The following is an 18,534-nucleotide window of genomic DNA, read 5'->3' as shown; positions in this document are numbered from 1 at the left end:
GAGTGCAGGAACACCCTCCTAAAAGAAGTCGAGGGAACGGGAGCAATAAATTCGTCGACTGCAGTTTTTATATCGGCTTCCCCTCGAAATACTTTCCCAGTCGAAGAGCCATCGGGTTCATGAAAAAATGATAATCCGTGAGTGAATCGTGCAGAGTATATTGATATTGAGCATTGCATCGGGGAGAACGTCGCACTTCGATTCTGCTAATATTTTAAGAACCTAATACAGTAATTTCTCCCTAATTGACACAAAAATGGACAATTTGGGAAAAGGAGATACGATTATTCGAGCGATAATATAATATAATATAAATTAATGTTATATAATAATAATAATATAATAATATATAATATAATAATATAATAATATATAATAATATTATATAATAACAATATTAATTAATATTGTATATAATATATTATAATATAATATAATATAATGTACTCTCGTTTTTATAGTTACTAATTGTTAACAACTACAAAAACGAGCCGCAAGGCTGGAATAATCGTACCCCGTCTACCCAAATTGTACATTTTTATTTCCAAGCTGAGCGTCAATTAGGGAGGACTTACTATACATAGCTCGAAGTTGAACGATTGCAGTGGAACCAAATAAAGGTGCCTGAAATAATGATTATCTGACGTTTCACCGATATTGATCGATCAAGGTTAATGGAACTCAAATTAGAACGAATTCCGAAGAAATCATGACGGATTGTGAAGATGCATCGGAACGGTGTTAAATGCATTTCAATGAAACAGCAAGTTTCTTTTTATTTTCAATGTTGAATGTCGCATGCTCTGAATTTCTTAGTTTATTCTACATTGGAAATATCAAGCAGTTCCTTATTCTTTGATCCTTAATATCCTCGGCATCGTTTAGCTCTCCTAAATCAACGTGTACGGATATGTTTTCCTTAATGTTTCTGAATAAAATTATTTTCAAGTATATTTGTCCACGATGCATCTTTTACATTAAAGATTCGGAGTTGAAAAATATAGATGACGTTTTTGAGAAATCGGATGAAAAATTAGACCCAGATATTTACTCGCTCCTGTATAAATATGTTCTAGAAAGCTGGTTCTAATTGCTGATAAAAAGTCATTGTTAAAATGAAAATTTATAGTATTTCGACACGATAAAATTCTACGACATGTTATTTAAATAAATGCAACGAAGCAAATTTCTTTGTTTAGACAACAAATTATTTTTCCCAGTTACAATATTTTGTTTGAAGCGATTTTCATTGTAGTGATAACCTCGCATGAAATTATCATTTAATCATCCTGTTTCATACCTGACAAATTAGTTTATTTATTAATTTAGTTTATTAAACATAATTCAATAAATATAATTTTTAACACAATTTCTCCATTAGAACTTTTTCCCAGGAAATGTTAATTCTATAACAATCTGTAGAATGTCCTGTTCCATATATATAAAAAAATGTCACTATGCAGTTTTCTGCTTTTTCTGACACCAAAAATACCGAGCAGTTGAGAATTTTCTTTTATGATACGCGTACAAGTCAACTTATTTATTAATTGCTTTGGTGATATTTTTTAATCCCGTTATTTTAACTTATTTGGTAGTTGAAACGACGCTGCCGTTCGAAATTCCTGGCTGTGGTGAAGTTCTCTTTCATTTCATGAATTCCGCTAATGGATTTTTCCGATCGCATGGGAGGACGGTATTTCTTTTTTTGATCAAAGCCATCGATTTTGTCTGCCTTTTTACTACCACAATCATGTGGTCAATTGCTGCACTCGGTTCTACAGCGTTTCATAAAGATTTTAATAATAGCGTAACTGATACAATTCCAACAATCGCCGCTAAAATAATGTTTCGAATTTTCTATTTTAAGTATTTGGTCTCACATCTTATTTCAATTTGCAATATCGAAATGAAAATATTTCCTGATGACCTTCCAGCCTAAGTAGGTCGACACTTTTCGATAGCAAATGCCGAGATGGATCGATTAATGTATTAAAAATTATATGACATACTGCTATAGTTAGAACAAGAATCAGTTGGAACATTTCTCGTATAACGAACGATTTGGAGTGGTAATTGTCTACATCAGAGATTTAACAAACAATTGTTAAATAATTGTTAAATTATTTGAAAAATATGTGCGAAAACAGGACAGTAACAATATGATGCTTATTATTGAAGTTGAAGTTACTAAAAAAGCTACACGATTACAAATTTCCGTCATCGGTAATGGCTACGGACAATTAAACAAGAATATCGGTCACACATAAAATCACTTGTAACTGAAAACATTAGACTCGAAATAACAATTGTTATGCAACGATTTTTTTTCATATTCATTATAATAGTTACGGTCTCTGGTACACACGATTTAAAATGTATAACCAGGAAACGGAGTCAACGAAGTAACTTGATCACCTTGAGTGTATCTCACTAGTTCCTGATAATGAGGAAACTTATTAAAGGAAAATAGTGTTTGGTTCGAGGAAGTTACCATTCGACTACGGATCTTTAAGGAAAAGAAAATTTGTTCGCATCGATTTTATGAAACAAAAGTTAAATTTTATTTTTTTCAACAGACTTAATAAATTGAAGATAATCGAACAATGTAATCTTATGTAATCTTGTCGTTGTACTTACGTAATCACACACTGTTCCATATTTCTCTTAATGATTTTTGCTGTAAATGCGTACAATCCGCGGTCTAAAACTAGTTACTAGTTCCGCGCGAATTCCTGTAAGAATAAATGTACAGGAAAAAGACTAGATTTTTTATTCGATTGAATATTTATTCAATAGTATCGAATAAAACTTTATTTGTTAGTCTTTATGTCATATCTATCGTTCGAGATTTCGAAATCAGCAATGTTTTTTTTTAAACGGATGTCCATTTTTTACTAACAACATATAATATAATATATTCATATATGTGATACATAAAATTTATTATTTAAAAGAATCCTCGATACTCCAATAATTATGAAAACCGCGATGACAGGACACATTTTTTGTTTATTATAACTGCTTCTTCGAGCAGAAGACGTATTTCTTTAACATTTTTCCTTTTGGCTATGAAACGAGCGCGATTTCATCGTTCACGCTGTATAAACGTTTAAGTGAAATTCAGATAGGAAAAGTTTTATGAAACACTCCATTTAACAGTGAAATCTCTATTTTTCACCAGAGAAAGGAAATTCTCTTGTAAGGAGAGCAGCGAATAAATGAGATACCCGGTGTACTTGCGTAGTCGCTTTCGCTCGTTTGTCATATTGATTACCGATATACTTGCGAAAGGGTTGAAATGGAACATCGTGGCAATAAAATTCACTATTCCGGCCGGGTTCTCTGTCTCCGGATGACTTCTACTTATTTCAAGAAGCCTCTCAAGCATCCCGAATAGACGGATGTATGTTTATTGACAACGTAAAGCAAACATTCGGAGAGGATTCTCTCGAATTCCGACCCCATTTCTTTTATTCGCATCCAAATTGATCTTATCGCATCGCATTCCATCAGACGCATCCTCCAATTTCCCTTCGTCCATCACGATACAGCTAACTTCTACTCGAAAAGTCGATATTTACTCGAAATGACTTATATCGATATTTATCATTTTCCACCGTCAATACTTCTCGGCATACAGAGCTATTAACACTAGATTTAGGGGGCACAAAAAACAGTTGTATTTTATTAGTCTATGTAACTATGAGACTAACAATAAGACATTTATTCTGATTTTTAACAAGTGTTATTGTAACACTTGCCGTAAGCAACATATAAACTGAATAAATAACTCATAAATGTATCTTCACGATATGAATAATCGTAAATTAAGTGATAAAACTGTCGCATCTTAAGATTCAAGATGAAACACAAATTATTTGTGATTCTATTTGAACGTAAAGTCGACTTCGTGAAAAGGACTGCGCTGATGAACGAAAAATCTTAATTTCTTGAAGAGGAGACGTTAATTATCTACGAGCACGTCTTAACCACTTTGACTGCAACGCCAGCAACCTTATTTAATCACATTATAATTGAAACGTCAAGTTGTATGACATCAATTATATTTCAACGTTCTTACGTTTTGTGGATCCAAATAAAATTAGAAACTTGTAATAGTCAGAGTAGAAATTTTCTAGAAAGATTATTACGCGGTAATTACTATAGTATTGCATACTATTATGTAATAATGATCGGTGTAGCCAAAAGTAACAAACCTTACGATGCAATTTGAAAGAAAGAATATGGGAGAAATAAATCGATAAGCTATGAAAAAACAGATTATATCTTCTATTGCTCTCGTTGAAATCGTTCAAATTGTTTTCCGCGCGAATTCCTGTAAGAATAAATGTACAGGAAAAAGCCTAGATTTTTTTTTATTCGATTGAATATTTATTCAATAGTATCGAATAAAACTTTATTTGTTAGTCTTTATGTCATATCTCTATCGTTCGAATATAATATTGCCGAATTCTGATGATAGTTAAATAAGCGATAATAGTTAATTAAGCGACACGACGAAAATATTTGTATAATACAGTAAATTCTCCCAAATTTTCCTTCAGCTTGCAAACAAAATGGACAATTTGGGAAGAGGATCGTTTCGCAGCTCATTTTTATAGTTGTCGATAGTCAACAATTAAAAAAACGAGGCGCAAAGCTCGGATAATCGTGCCTTCATTTCCCAAAATGTCCATATTTGTTTACAAGCTGAAGGAAAACTAAGGAGAATTTACTGTATACAGTTTCAAAATTAACGCCGCGTAGTAAAGTTTCTATGAAAACAGTGGACAACACAGACAAGTTTGAAAGAACTTGTGTTTTATTCAAATTCGAAAATTTGAATAACTTTCTGAACGACTCGAAATTTATTTATCATCGCGAATGTTTACATCGAAAAACATGTGCAGAAGTTTTACCCTGGTTCGCTCCGCGTTTTTACCGTTCATTAAACGTTCTAAAGGTACCAATTAGGGCACTTTGCGTGCTCACCAATGCAACCGAATGCATTATGCACACAGCGAACATTTTTCTTGAGTTTCTTCTCATAATATTCCAATTCGATTGCGAGTTTCGCACGCGTTCGTATGGACGTCGAGTGTTCGAACGTATTTACGTGTAGTATATGAATGATCGATCGAGTGATTATCGATGCTACCGTGTTCCACGAGGTGGTAAAACATCGCGGGGAGAACGCATGCCCACACGCACTAAATTGGCCGGAAAGTGTCCCAAGTACAGTCATTAATTCGACGATTTAATCGTAAGTCTTCGGAGCGTTTCTCCAGTTGTATTCCTAATTTTTATTATCGATATTTACGCGGATACTTTATACTTAATTTTAAGTACGTAATGCTGCGTTTTATGAAGAAATTTCTTGGAGGCCGGGCGAAAGAGTAGAAATTTGTGTACATGTACAGTAATTCCTCTCCCTAATTCGCGCTCAGATTGCGCGACAAAAATGGACAATTTGGGAAGCAGAGATACGATTATTCGATCGTTGCGGCACGTTTTTATAGTTAGTCAACAACTATAAAAACGAGCCGGAAGGCTCGAATAATCGTATCTCCTTCTCCCAAATTGTGCATTTTTGTGCGTAATCTGAGCGCGGATTAGAGAGAATTTACTGTACTATGTTCCATTAAACTTACGAAATATACTAGTAATTTAGAAGCCTACTTTTTACATTTAAATTGACTATTTCGCGGACAATCAAAATGTACAAATCATTTCAAAGCATTAGTATTTCAGGTTTTCTGAGTAAATTCCATAAATCGATGCAATAGTGTCGAGAGAAAAGAAATTTGATTTTAGAATAGAAATATTAGGAAAAACAAATTAACAAAGATTATTTTTTGAGTTTTCTAACTTTTTCGTCGAATTTCGAATGAAAATTACAATTATTGGGAATATGAAATATTTTTTGAAGTAATATGTGCATTGAATGTTGTTTTGCTAATAATTATTTTTAAAAATAATTTAAGAATATATTGGGTTGTTCAGATAATTTCTAGCGATCTTTAATAGAAATGAAAAAAAAATGAGAAGATTGTATTTCTTAATAAATGTATTCAGTAACATCGGTTCCATTCTGTGTAATGATCTTTTGTAATATACGTTTCAGTTTTCAAAACCTGACACTTTAAATGTCACAACTTTTACTATTAAACAAACTTCTAAACAAATGATTCATTAAGTTTAATTACGATACAATCACGACGTAAATATGGTGATAATGCAATGATCAACATAACTAATTTTGTGCAAGTGATCGGCAACTGCATCTTTCAACGTTCGTAATAAAAATCTGCGATCTCACTATCGTGGTTTTATGTGTATTATTTTTAATTAATACGTCTATTTACATTTCATTAACTGAGCAAGCTTTACAGGAACGTTGTGCGATTTCCAGATAGCAATTATCGTCCGTAAAGTGACCTAAAGCAACTTTACAATCGCCTTTTATGCGCTAATTAAAACTTACTTTAACAAGACGTTTTTATTAATTAGAAGTTCGAAAACCGTTTTGAAATAGTAGACGTAAATATCATATTTCTTTGCACAACACAAAGTAACAAACAAGTCTTAATTCTGGCAACATTTCGAACAACCCAATATTATAACAATTATATCATTTAATGATGTAGGTGAATTATTGTACATTATTCTGCAATATATTCTTGAATTGGTAAAAACAATATTATCTGGAATATCTCTACAGGTTGTTTTAAACCTGTCTCCTATTTCCATGAACAAGTCTTCTTAGCATGAACCAGGAAAAGATATGACTTACTTCAGTTTCATTAATACATACGTATGTTTGTATTAATATTGACATATTCTTACCCTGTATACGTTTGTATTAATGTTCATATATCTCGTATTAATTTATCGTTATAAACCAATAAAATGTTTTATTGTCCAAGATTTTCAGTCCTTGAAATTGTCGAAGTAGATCTTACCCTATAAAACTGCCATCAATACCACAAATAAACTTCGTTTAAATCGTGGATCACATTGTTTAGCACAGCTTACAGCTTCGATGTTTCTGAAAATTTTTGCTAATTCGCAAAAATACCAAAAATTTCAGAAAGATAATTCTTTACCCTGGGGCACCCAACGCCGATTTCGATGAACTTGAAGTATGTTGTCAAGGTGACATCGTTTTGAACAACTTTTTCCTGTACATAATACAGGTCGCTCTGCTTTAGTTTTTTAAAGCAACAAGAGAATCGTTGTTTTCACTTCATTAAAATTCAAATTTAACTCAAACTTCATTAATACTTGGTCCAGATTTAGTCCAGATTTAATCCAGACTTAATCCAGACTAATCTATATTTGTTATTAGAATAAATATTTATTATAATTATGTTTATTATTTATTAGAATAAATTAATGTTATAATATTATTACAATATTATTATTATAACGTTCTCAAAGTTATAATATTCGAGAACAATCTTCAAACAATATAGATCTGTATTAGGCAATTTCGAATTACAGTAAATTCTCCCTACTTGACCTGCAGCTGGGAAACAAAAATGGACTATCTGGGAAGAGGAGATACGATTATTCGAGTCTTGCGGCTCGCTTTTATACTTGTTGATAATCGATAACTATAAAAAGGCTCGCAAGGCCGCAAGACTCGGATAATCGTATTTGCTCTTCCCAAATTGTCCATTTTTGTATACAAGCTGAGAGAATTAGGGAAAATTTCTCGAATTTACCGAATTAATTAATACTTTGTGATCATGCGTCGCATAAATAAATTCACCAAACAACGTAATGTCTATATTATAAATATAAAACTCAGCTAAACTCAACGCTGACGGACACTGCCGAATGTTGACTAACAATAAAAATCACTGTCAACTTATGATAAATGTCCCTTTCAACGCAACAGTACCGAACTAATCCGTAGCAAAAGCTTTTGTTAGCCTTCTGACATACAATGACGAGTTGGGGTCGTCATTCATTTCAGATGCCACTAACTCGCCAAAAACTGTTTTCAGCGGACGCCGCGCAGCACATTATTAGATTACTCAGTTGCTTCACACTCGTGCGTCGATTTTTATTTGTTTACAATGTTCAAGATGCCCCACCCTCTCCCACCTTCTCGATAGTACTAATAACAAAGTTGCATCCACAAATCAGTAATCCAAATTTCAAAACAAAACATTCTCTTTCTCAGCTTCCGCATAACTGTACAGTTGAACCAAATTAAATAGTATTTTTCGGACGCATCAAATTCCGTTTTATTTGTATGCGTAGGAAAAAGTTGTCCGAAATAATGTTCTCGACAACGTATTTTCAAGGCCATCGAAATCGGAGCTGGGCCCCCTGAAATGGACACTTAACTTGAGAAATCGAAAGTTCAACTCGCGTTTGAACGTTCGATATCCGAACATCGTTGTTCTTAACAATCATGGTTGACAATAATATTTCCGAATTAATAGCATACTTTGGCACACTGTCCGACGCCTCGGTGTCGGGGAACGTGTGAGTGCGGCCGGGGGCGGGCGGGGGGCAGGGGCGGTTTGGATCATGTATCGGAAAAAAATACAAAAAAAAAACTATACTGAGAAAGATAGAGAAACAACAGGAAGGAAGATACGCTGTAGTCGGTGCAGTGGGTGAGAATAGTAGTGAGACGTATCCAGCGAGTGAACGAGTGGCGGTGCATACTTACGTCCAGTTAGAGGGTGCATCAGAGCAGGGTGCGAGGTGGCTGCTGCAGCGGCTGGTTGCTTGGGTTTGCTAACCTTTGTGTTACTTTTTGCAAATTCCAAACGTATGGTTTGTGGCATATCAGGATCGAATCTAACCCCCTGCTGCAAATAGATTCCCTAAATTAGTAAACCGGGAGCACACGTGGAGGCTTGGATTTGGTGAGGAGAGAACAAATAGAACGCTTGTAACGTTTCAGATTCAAGCGTGCCGCGAGCTTTTCAACGGGTTCTCGACTTTCCTTTCCAGCTTGTCGCATACGCTAATTCACAAATTTTCTAATTAGCGCTCTGACGCGTTCGTTTCGTACGTTCTCTGGCTACCTGACCCTCAACTGCTGAGATGGAGTCTCGTGACATACCTACAGTCAACTTCTACATAGGATTTGGAACGTTGATCCTAGAAAAGGTACAATCGATCGAAACGGTGTACACGTTTTACAGGTTTCGTGAAATTTTGAATGTTTCATCGATGGTAGTAATGTTCGAATATACGAGAGCGCGATGTTTCATTCTTTTCTAATGTAGTCCACGAATAGCTCGTTCTATTAGAATCAGAATCAAAAATTAATACACACTAAAACGAAGACAATCCTTGCATTTATTTGATCTAGAACGGTATATACAATTTAAATATGTCTTTATAAAATTTGGTTAATTAGACTTATTTGAAAGTGGAAGCGTTGTCAAAATTAATCTGACAGTGACCACAGCGGACACATTATTGTACTTTTTAGTGCACAGTTACAACGATTAGAACTTCATCGATTGTAATAAATAATAATTTCTCCGAGGAACAAGAAAATATGTGCACTTATTGTGTGACAACGTATACTTGGATATTTAAATATCGATGAACAGAATTTTATTCGAACTTCTAAAAAACGTATTTAACAGGTTGTTACTAGAAACGGATTATCATATTGATATCGAATATATAAAATTCATTATTACAATGACGACGGTAATTGTCGCATGAACGTTCGGAATGTCAATGTACCAAATAATATGAAAACATCGTCATTTTTCTAGAATCTATGAAATTTGAACGAAAATAAACGTAGAAACACCTGATCTGTTTTCAACAGATTTGACACGATACAAATACGCTCGCACTCTTGGCGTGACATTTTAGTATGTTTCGACTTTAATTGATCAATGTTCCCGAACGATGCGACCGTTTCGATTCTGTTTAATTTGTGTAATTAAGCGCGCTGTATGCATATATATGTGCATATAAACTTTTCTGACTGATCGCGCGTATTATCTGTCCACGTCAATTAAATGAAAATTAACGCGGTCCAGGATTTCTTAATTAATCACTCTACAGGAACAATAATTTTAATCACTCGAATGAAACGTTCATTACAGATTCGTGAACTGTCAGTTGAGTTCGAATTATGTACCTGATCCAATAATGTCTCTTGGCACGATTACTCGAAGGAAAATCATTAAGCTTCGTTTAGACATCGTAGGAGCGGTTTAAAAGCCTATTAATAAGCATTCGAACCATTAAGGAAGCGGTAAGCGTTCAAAATTGAAGGTATACATAATGGAGTGTCAGGATATTATACATATATTAAATGTTCAGCTTGCTTATATACTTTGCCGGAAAACTTAGTATGGGGAGTTTGTTCGAGTTAATGGAATGAATGGTTTTAATACCGCTTTTTGTTGCGAGCGAAGTGCTAATAATACCGCTTCTATCAATATAGAACGATAATCGATATCAACGGTAAATTACAAAAATAGATTGCATTAGGTTGGGTTAGACTGGGGCATGTCGGAATCCACCTCGGCAGTTAATGATTAAACTTCACTTATATAAGGTAAGATGCTCTGAAATCCCACCGGATAATGCATTTCGAAAACATTCGCTGCAAAAAGTAGCCTTAAACTCCTTTTCTCCCGAGATACATATTGTTCATCGCAGCTTGCGACTATTTTCCAAGGTCATTCACCCATCTCTCAACCTCTTGCCTTATACATATAATAATGTCACGAATACTTCGAAGTGAATTGAAGAGAACGTTATCATCGATCGTTCAGAATCGACGAGAAATGCTACTTTTCTCCCGTTAATCCGTAACCATCGATGCACGCCCGCGGACGTCGTAGAAATTTGGATTGTTCACGGCGAATTCACAGCGATCCGACGACGGACATGGTGTTCGAAGTGAAAGCATAAGACAAGAGGTTGATCGAACGGGAGTCAATTAGGGAACAACAGCTGGCAACGAAAGATTCGGAGAAACGATCTTGAGCTAACGATGTAAAACCGACGCTAGGGGATGGGGGTGATAAAATTACAGGGAAATTAGCACAGGGCCGTGTGTATGTGTGTGTCTGTGTATACGTGTCCGTGTGTCTATATACGTGGGCACTGACACAAGTGGGGGTGGTCGTTCGTTAGTCAGTTCCAGGGTGTTCGCAGCGATCGTGTCCATCCGACAAGAGGATGTTTCGGATTTCTCGTAAAGAAACTGGTTACACAGGGTTATCAGACATTGCAGGTTGCGTGAGTTCAGTTGCGGTGGTGTGGTAAAACAAAATCTCTATGTATGCAAGTATATGCATGTAGATATGCATCGGGTTTGTATTTTACCGTGTTCGTTTACGGTAAATGCCTCGCTATTTGTCGACCTATTGGACTTTGATATGTATAAAATAGTGGAGTCGGTTACTGTGCTGCGACCAATTGCTGTGCCGTTCGTTCGTCCTCGGGCATAGTTAACTTCATATTTATCGAATAAGACGAGTTAAATTGTTTTATCCAAAAATAAATAAAATAAAAGCGTGCCCGGAAACGAACTAAAGGCACCGCGCAGTTGGTCACCTGACAGTAACCGGTTCCATTACCCTATTGCTCTTGTACAATATATTTATTGTTGTCCATTGATATACCCGCTGGCTGCTTGCATTACGTCGATTAGTAATTTGTCAAGGAACTAACGATATTCGCGCGTTAACACGCTGATTGCCGTATGAATTTTGTTTGCACCTGTCGACCAGACCGCAGATCTTTAGGTGTGTTTCTATTTTTATATCTAATTTTACGAAAGAATTTTTTCGTCGAGTAAAAGCCTTAACGGCATAGATAAAATAAAAATAATATTAATCAAACTTTATATTTCTTCCAGTTCTTTTAGTAATATCTAATTATTGTTCCAACTATTATTATTCCCTATTTTTATTTGGTGATTATCATCGGCTTGCAGTTTCTTAAGAAAAAACGGCGATGATTTGTATGACATTGAGTACGGGTCACGAATGACCCCGTCATCATCTTTTGCAGTCATTAGTGCCACGGTTAAAGAGAAATTCATTAGAAATATTTGAATCTGTATGAATAACTTTAGAGATTTGAAAACTGACTAAAATATAATTTCTTGTATTAGCTCTTTGAGACACGGTGGGATTAAAAATGTCCCACATTTTTTATGCACGGTAATGCCCATGCATTGGGACATTTTTAGACCCAAATATTGAAATATTACAATAGCTGCATGCGCATTCATGAATCCATGTGACACGCTGGGACTATTCAAGTTCCACCCAATAACAACGAATTGAATTGAATTGTTATTATTTTTGTATGTTTTCATATTATGTGATTCCTTTATTAATGAAAATATACCAATTTTGTCTAATTTGAAACGTAATAAAATTTCTGTGCAACATGGGTTTATTTTATTTTTTCTAAGATTTAATAGTTGCCCCAAAGAGTTAATAGAAATTCGAATATGTCGTAAGTGTATAAATAACCATTGTCCGATGATCAGTAATCATTGAGGCAATCAGCGTGTCAAGTATTTATTATGTTCATTTTCAAGAACAAAGTTTCTTCCCGGAAGTTCGTTCGAACAAGGTTATCATTAGACTATATTTAGCCCTCGGCAGAAACATCGCCATTAAAAATGAATAATTTTTAAACGTTTTTCAAAATAACTACGATCAAATTGATTTCTATATGTAAGATCAATCACCGCAGAAAATCACAACTTATTTTTCTGATATTATTTCTTACAAAGACTCGAAAGAATGCTCAAACTCCAAATTTTTAATTATTTTATTATCTTAAAGTTGACGCAGTTTCGTCATACTTTTCACAATGCTTAAGAGACAACGAAAATCAGCGTATATGAAGTACAATTGCGTGGTTAACCTCGTTGGAAGTTCACGTTCCCAGCAGCGAGCAAGTACAGTAATTTCTGCCTAATTCACGCTCAGATTGCGCACAAAGATGGGCAATTAGGGCAGAGGAGATACGATTATTCGAGCCTTGAGTCTCGTTTTTATAGTTGTTGACAATCGGTAACTGTAAAAACGAGCCGCAGAGCTCGAATAATAGTATCTCCTCTACCCAAATTGTACATTTTTGTGCGCAATTTGTGAGCGCGAATTAGAAAGAAATTTCTGTAGCGAGGCATTGACTCCTTACACCGGTACCACATTTGTACAAGGCCAACTCTAAACAGTAAAATTTCTGTACAGATACATAGATATAATGCGAAACAAAATCGCAGAGACTCGGTGGTGGGGAAGAGCGAATGGAATGGTGGGGGGTGACCACGCTTGTCAGAAGGCAAAACAACGCCAAATTGAATGTCAAAACTTCGAGAGCGTGTAGCATATTCGTAAACCGACAAAAATAATCCTACGGAGATTTGCTCGTTTTGCCGCTGTTTTAAAGAAAATCGCGAAAACAGAAGAAGGACTTCTATTTGTTCACTTATTTACAGCACTTACACACACGTTTACGGTACCGTCCACTCATTGACGATTCACGGTTCTGTTTGGTTGAGTTATAATGATCAGATACCGAAGCCAACCGCATCTGTTGCATATGTATTGTAATATGTCGACATGGTCGACGCGTTTATGCTTTCCGTGATGGTTACAATGTACATTGGTGATAATATGATGAACGCACGAATGTTAGAAATAAGCAACGAAATCTGCGTTGTTTCATTTTCTATGATTTTTCTTCAACACAAAGCAAAAGCGATCAAACGTCTAAACTACCCTCTTTGTCAGTTTTGCGATATTCTATATGTTATCGAAGTTTGGACATCCAATTTAGAGACACCCTATACATACGTGTATATATAATGTATATATATATATCGATAATATGTCACACGGTGCAACCAGCGTTATAACAGTACGGTCTTGGTACGTATACGAAAAAATAAGTATTTCTACTGTATGTCCCAAGTAAAGGAGGGAGAAGCTAATTGTAAAGATAGAGACGGAAGGAGATGTATATATATATAGAGAGAGACAGAGAGAAAGAGAGAGAGAGAAAAAGAGAGAGAGAAAAAGAGAAAGAAAGATAGAGAGAAGAAAGAGAAAGATAGTGTGTATGTGTAGTACTTGATAGGTAAAAGAGCTACATAGCATTAACCCGTGCCAGCTGGAATTTAAGGCAGGGCGTTATTTCATATATTATATAGTATACATACATACATATATATATATATATATATATATATATATATATATATATTCGTTTTTATTATATATATGGATAGATAGATAGATAGATAGATAAATATATTCTGTCGAATACATATACTATATGCGTGTATACGGAAACAAAAAGATTAAGAATTGCGGGCCATGTTTGTACGCGTGTGTGTATGTATACATATAATATATAAAATATGTCTAGATTTAAGGGAGCCCTCGGGAGCTCTTGTGTTTAATCGAGGAGCCCGGGTATTTCTCTTTCGATGCCTCCATGAAACGGGCTATTACCTGAAGGTCCTGTTTCGCCGCTTCCGCGCCAGCCCTCGTGTGAAATGTCACGAATCCCACCGGCTGAAATCAAACAGAATAAACACGTCATTCACTTAGTTCTTGTTACTTCCGTCAATATTACCGAGTACAAGTTCCCTCGTCATTGGCTCTCACATTTCGTCAGTTTGAACGTTACGATAGAACTTTTTGGTTATCCGAATTAATCGAGGAAGCATGACTAGTGTTGGCAATAGAACAGTTATCTGCGTTACAGTGCTAGATTCAATCTTTTTACCGACTTTCACAATTCATTCTGTCGTAGATGGATATCTTTGGATTGAGTTATTTACTCATGCAACGCGTTCGAATAATAGAGATTAATTATTTACTAATTATTTGTTAATCATTTATTATCGGGAATCCAGCACCGATTTTGATGGTTTATTTTTGTGTATATGTTTTCAGGAACACCGTTTTACACAACTTTTTCTAACATGTCGTTCGTTCTTTGATTAATCTTTGGCGTTAAGTGCAGCAGTCAATTAGCGAGGATTGAAAATAGAATCGTCACTGTTGCAACAAATGAATTTGTTATAATGCACTATAACATTCCTTGTCATTTGGAGATGCATTTGTTTTGTATCTGAAATAAGTACAGTAGAGACTCTATTCATCTCTCGAAAGGTTTATTTTTGTAATATTCTGATACCAAACCATTCTATTTAATAATTTCATTAAAATTCTCTACTAGCCGATATATAACGTATCTAAATGTTACAATGATTAGATATCAGAATATTTTGCAAATAAATATTCGGATAACATATTGTTTTTATTTTTATGTTCTCAAATAGCGTTCCCGTTCTATCAAATATCGATCGTACAGTTTCTGCATCCAAATTAATCCTCAAACGAATCCTAGGTCTCTTTTACCTTCTTGTAAATCGAATTAACTCCTTTCCACGTCTTATCTACCTTTTTGCAAACAAAATTTTCTGTTCTTCAAGTTGAATTCACTTATTCGTGATTATTTGTAATCAAATTCATATTACATTTAAAAATTTAATGACGTTTTATAAACAGTTGTTGAAGATTAATTATTTCTAATTATATTTGTATCATCTCACAAATAAGTACGTAAATTCATAGTTTTGAAAATTGAATAAAAGGATCATTTTATTCTCGAAACAGTGAATTCGATTTGCAATAAAACCAGCATGATTAATTTGTAATGCAAAAAGATGAATGCGATACACAAAAGGATGAATTTGGAGTGCAAAACCCGTGTAGAAGTAACACGAAAAAGATAGAAATAAAGTTACAGAAATGTGTTCGAAGTGCCTAAATCTGTATTATTCTTTTAGTTTCGAAGACGCTCTTAGATTAATTTCACTTGAGCTGCCAGTTATCCTAAATTTAATGTGTCTTAAAATGGTCGCGATCGACATATCAGACATCGGACCGAAACTATATTAATATTGGGTATTTGGGTTAAATGGTAGAGCAGTGGTTAGACGCTAGGGATATTCGTGAATTTGTCGCAGCATTACCGTTAAAGTTAATGTGATAATGTTAGTTTCATTATGAGCAGCAGTGTGTAGCCAATAACAAATATTGGGTTGGCAACTAAGTAATTGCCGATTTCAGTTATAGATGTCTCTCACTCCCATTTTTATGATATCCGTAAATGTTATATTATAAAATTATTATTACTATTATTATGTTATTTTTTATTATCCGTGAATGTTAGCAACTGGACAAATTGAACGCAGCGGTCAAGGAAAAGCGACCAGAATTGGTCAATCGTAAAGATGTCATTTTGCACCAGGACAATGCTAGGCCGCACACGTTTTTGTCCACTCGGCAAAAATTGATGGATATTGGTTGGGAATCGATGTTACACCCACCATATAGCCCTGATCTCGCGCATTCGGATTACCACTTATTTCGATCCCAAACAACTCCCTTCGTGGTAAAACTTTTAACGATGATGACGCTGTAAAATCTCACTTAACTCAGTTTTTGGCCGAAAAGGATCAGACTTTCTACGAGCGTGGAATCTTCAAGTTGTCAGAGAGATGGCAAAAGGTCATCGAACAAAATGGAAAATACATTACAGATTAAACTTCGTTCCAAGCAAAAAAATTTCTTATTTCATTGAACAAATCGGCAATTACTTAGTTGCCAACCCAATACGTTCATAATATACACATTAGCATCGTCCTTAATTTTCGACTTTCTATGTTTGCTAGTTTTACCCCCAAGATTATGGCACTCGATAATTTAGAAGCAATCGGACCACGGGAACCTGTGTCGCATTTGTCTCAAAGTTTAAAAATATTAATGATTTCATTTCATTTTCAAACATAATTGTATTACGTTATTTTAGAAACATTGTTAAACGCTTTTTACTAAAATATAATACCTTAAATGAATAATGACAAGCTCTTTGTGTTACTTCCAAAAATATTCAGGGTGTTCCATAATTATGTTAACACCCGGAAAGGGGCGATTCCTGAAGTCGTTTGAAGTAACTTCTTCCTTAGCGAAAATGCAATCCGTGGCTTTCTTTGCGAGTTATTAACGAAAAACATTTGACCAATGAGAAACGAGCTCGGCTGACGCGAGACGGTCGAGTGGAACTGGACGCCGCTCTCGTGCCGCGCCACGCCGCCGATAGAGTACAAATGTGTTTACGTGTTCACACTGGCAGGCAATCCCGGTCCAGGCTTGCTTCGTCCATAAGTCACACTGTACCAAAACGAAGCGAGACGGAACTGGTACGATGTGAACAGTACGCCAAATCTTTCGTTTCAGCGACAATTTTGTTTACAATAACCATGCTTGTATATACCACATCGTGTTACCTTCAATAATTTGATTAGCGAACGAATTTTTAATAATGATTTACGTAACAAATTTATTGCTCTATAAATACATATAGATATACATATACATTTTATTGCTAAAATGTAAAGTATATTTTTACATTCAACTAAATAGTCTATAAGTGATAGTGAATTCGTAGTCATCGAACAAAATGGAAAATACATCACAGATTAATCTGTAATGCAAAAAGATGAATGCAATACACAAAAGGATGAATTTGGAGTGCAAAACCCGTGTAGAAGTAACACGAAAAAGATAGAAATAAAGTTACAGAAATGTGAGTAAGTAAAAAAAATGTTACCAAGTAAAAAAAATTTTTTATTTCATTGAACAAATCGGCAATTGCTTAGTTGCCAACCCAATAATTTCAAACAAAATCGAAGTTGTAGCATTCTAATATTTCATTCAGTTTCTTCAACTATTGTTTAAACATTTTCGACTATTTGTAATGTTATAAAACATATATACACATATTGTTATATTCGAAAGAAACCACAAAATCTCGCGCCACGCAGGCAATATTCATATAACAGTGAATAGTAATAATATCCGAACATCTTTTAAAACGCGTTCAATTTGTTTAAACTGTACCAAACGACTCGAATTTTTTTCAGATTTACTAGACTGAAATGCGACGAGTTTTGCAAAATTTGCAATTGATTGGAATGACAAAAAAATAACAAACCGTTGCTTTTCAATTTCTTTATACAGGCATTGTATAAGATGTAAAAATCTCGAGATTTCCTACAGTTATTAAGAAAATTATTGCGATTTTTAAAACGTGATGAACGGTGATTTTAAAACGTAATAAAAGGTGACCGAATGTTATCGTTACTCACTGTAGCTTCCACAGTTAAACGAACAAGCAAATTCTAAAAGTTAAAAAGTTGACATAATTTTTGTGAAATACTTTGAAAATATTAATCAGGTATATTAATCAGTACGACGACTTTCAATATATTAATCAGTGCATGGAAATTGTAGTTAGATGGTTTAGACAAATGTAGGTTCCACATCTTTATAGTCAATAAATCTGCCAGCTAATTTAAAATATGTCGTTTTTATTAAACACTGCTCAAAATGGATTCAAATACAATGGTGCGAGGTTTAACGACTTATTAAAAGTATGCAGGTACTCGAAAGTACAATGTTTTCGTGTCGAGTAGAAAAAATTCAG

At 34.7% G+C, this 18,534-nt stretch overlaps 1 protein-coding gene across 4 annotated transcripts in view; it reads right to left on the bottom strand.

Moving 5' to 3' along the window:
- Positions 1-18,534, bottom strand: part of LOC117225690 (protein couch potato) — a 319,388-nt gene that overhangs the window by 100,387 nt on the left and 200,467 nt on the right. For 3 of the 4 annotated variants that reach the window (XR_013033975.1, XM_076524143.1, XM_076524145.1), the window contains exons 4-5: positions 14,487-14,549; positions 8,690-8,831 (exon numbers count right to left, since the gene is read on the bottom strand). Coding sequence is in view for 3 of the 4 variants with exons in the window: in XM_076524143.1 (XP_076380258.1) it covers positions 8,690-8,831; positions 14,487-14,549 (205 nt within the window). In the remaining variant the exon portion in view is untranslated. The remainder of the gene's footprint in view (positions 1-8,689; positions 8,832-14,486; positions 14,550-18,534) is intronic. The other variant, XM_076524144.1, reaches the window with a different exon arrangement.

Source organism: Megalopta genalis, chromosome 8, assembly GCF_051020955.1.
Source record: "Megalopta genalis isolate 19385.01 chromosome 8, iyMegGena1_principal, whole genome shotgun sequence".
NCBI lineage: Eukaryota > Metazoa > Arthropoda > Insecta > Hymenoptera > Halictidae > Megalopta > Megalopta genalis.
This window is presented reverse-complemented; position numbering and strand designations above follow the sequence as displayed.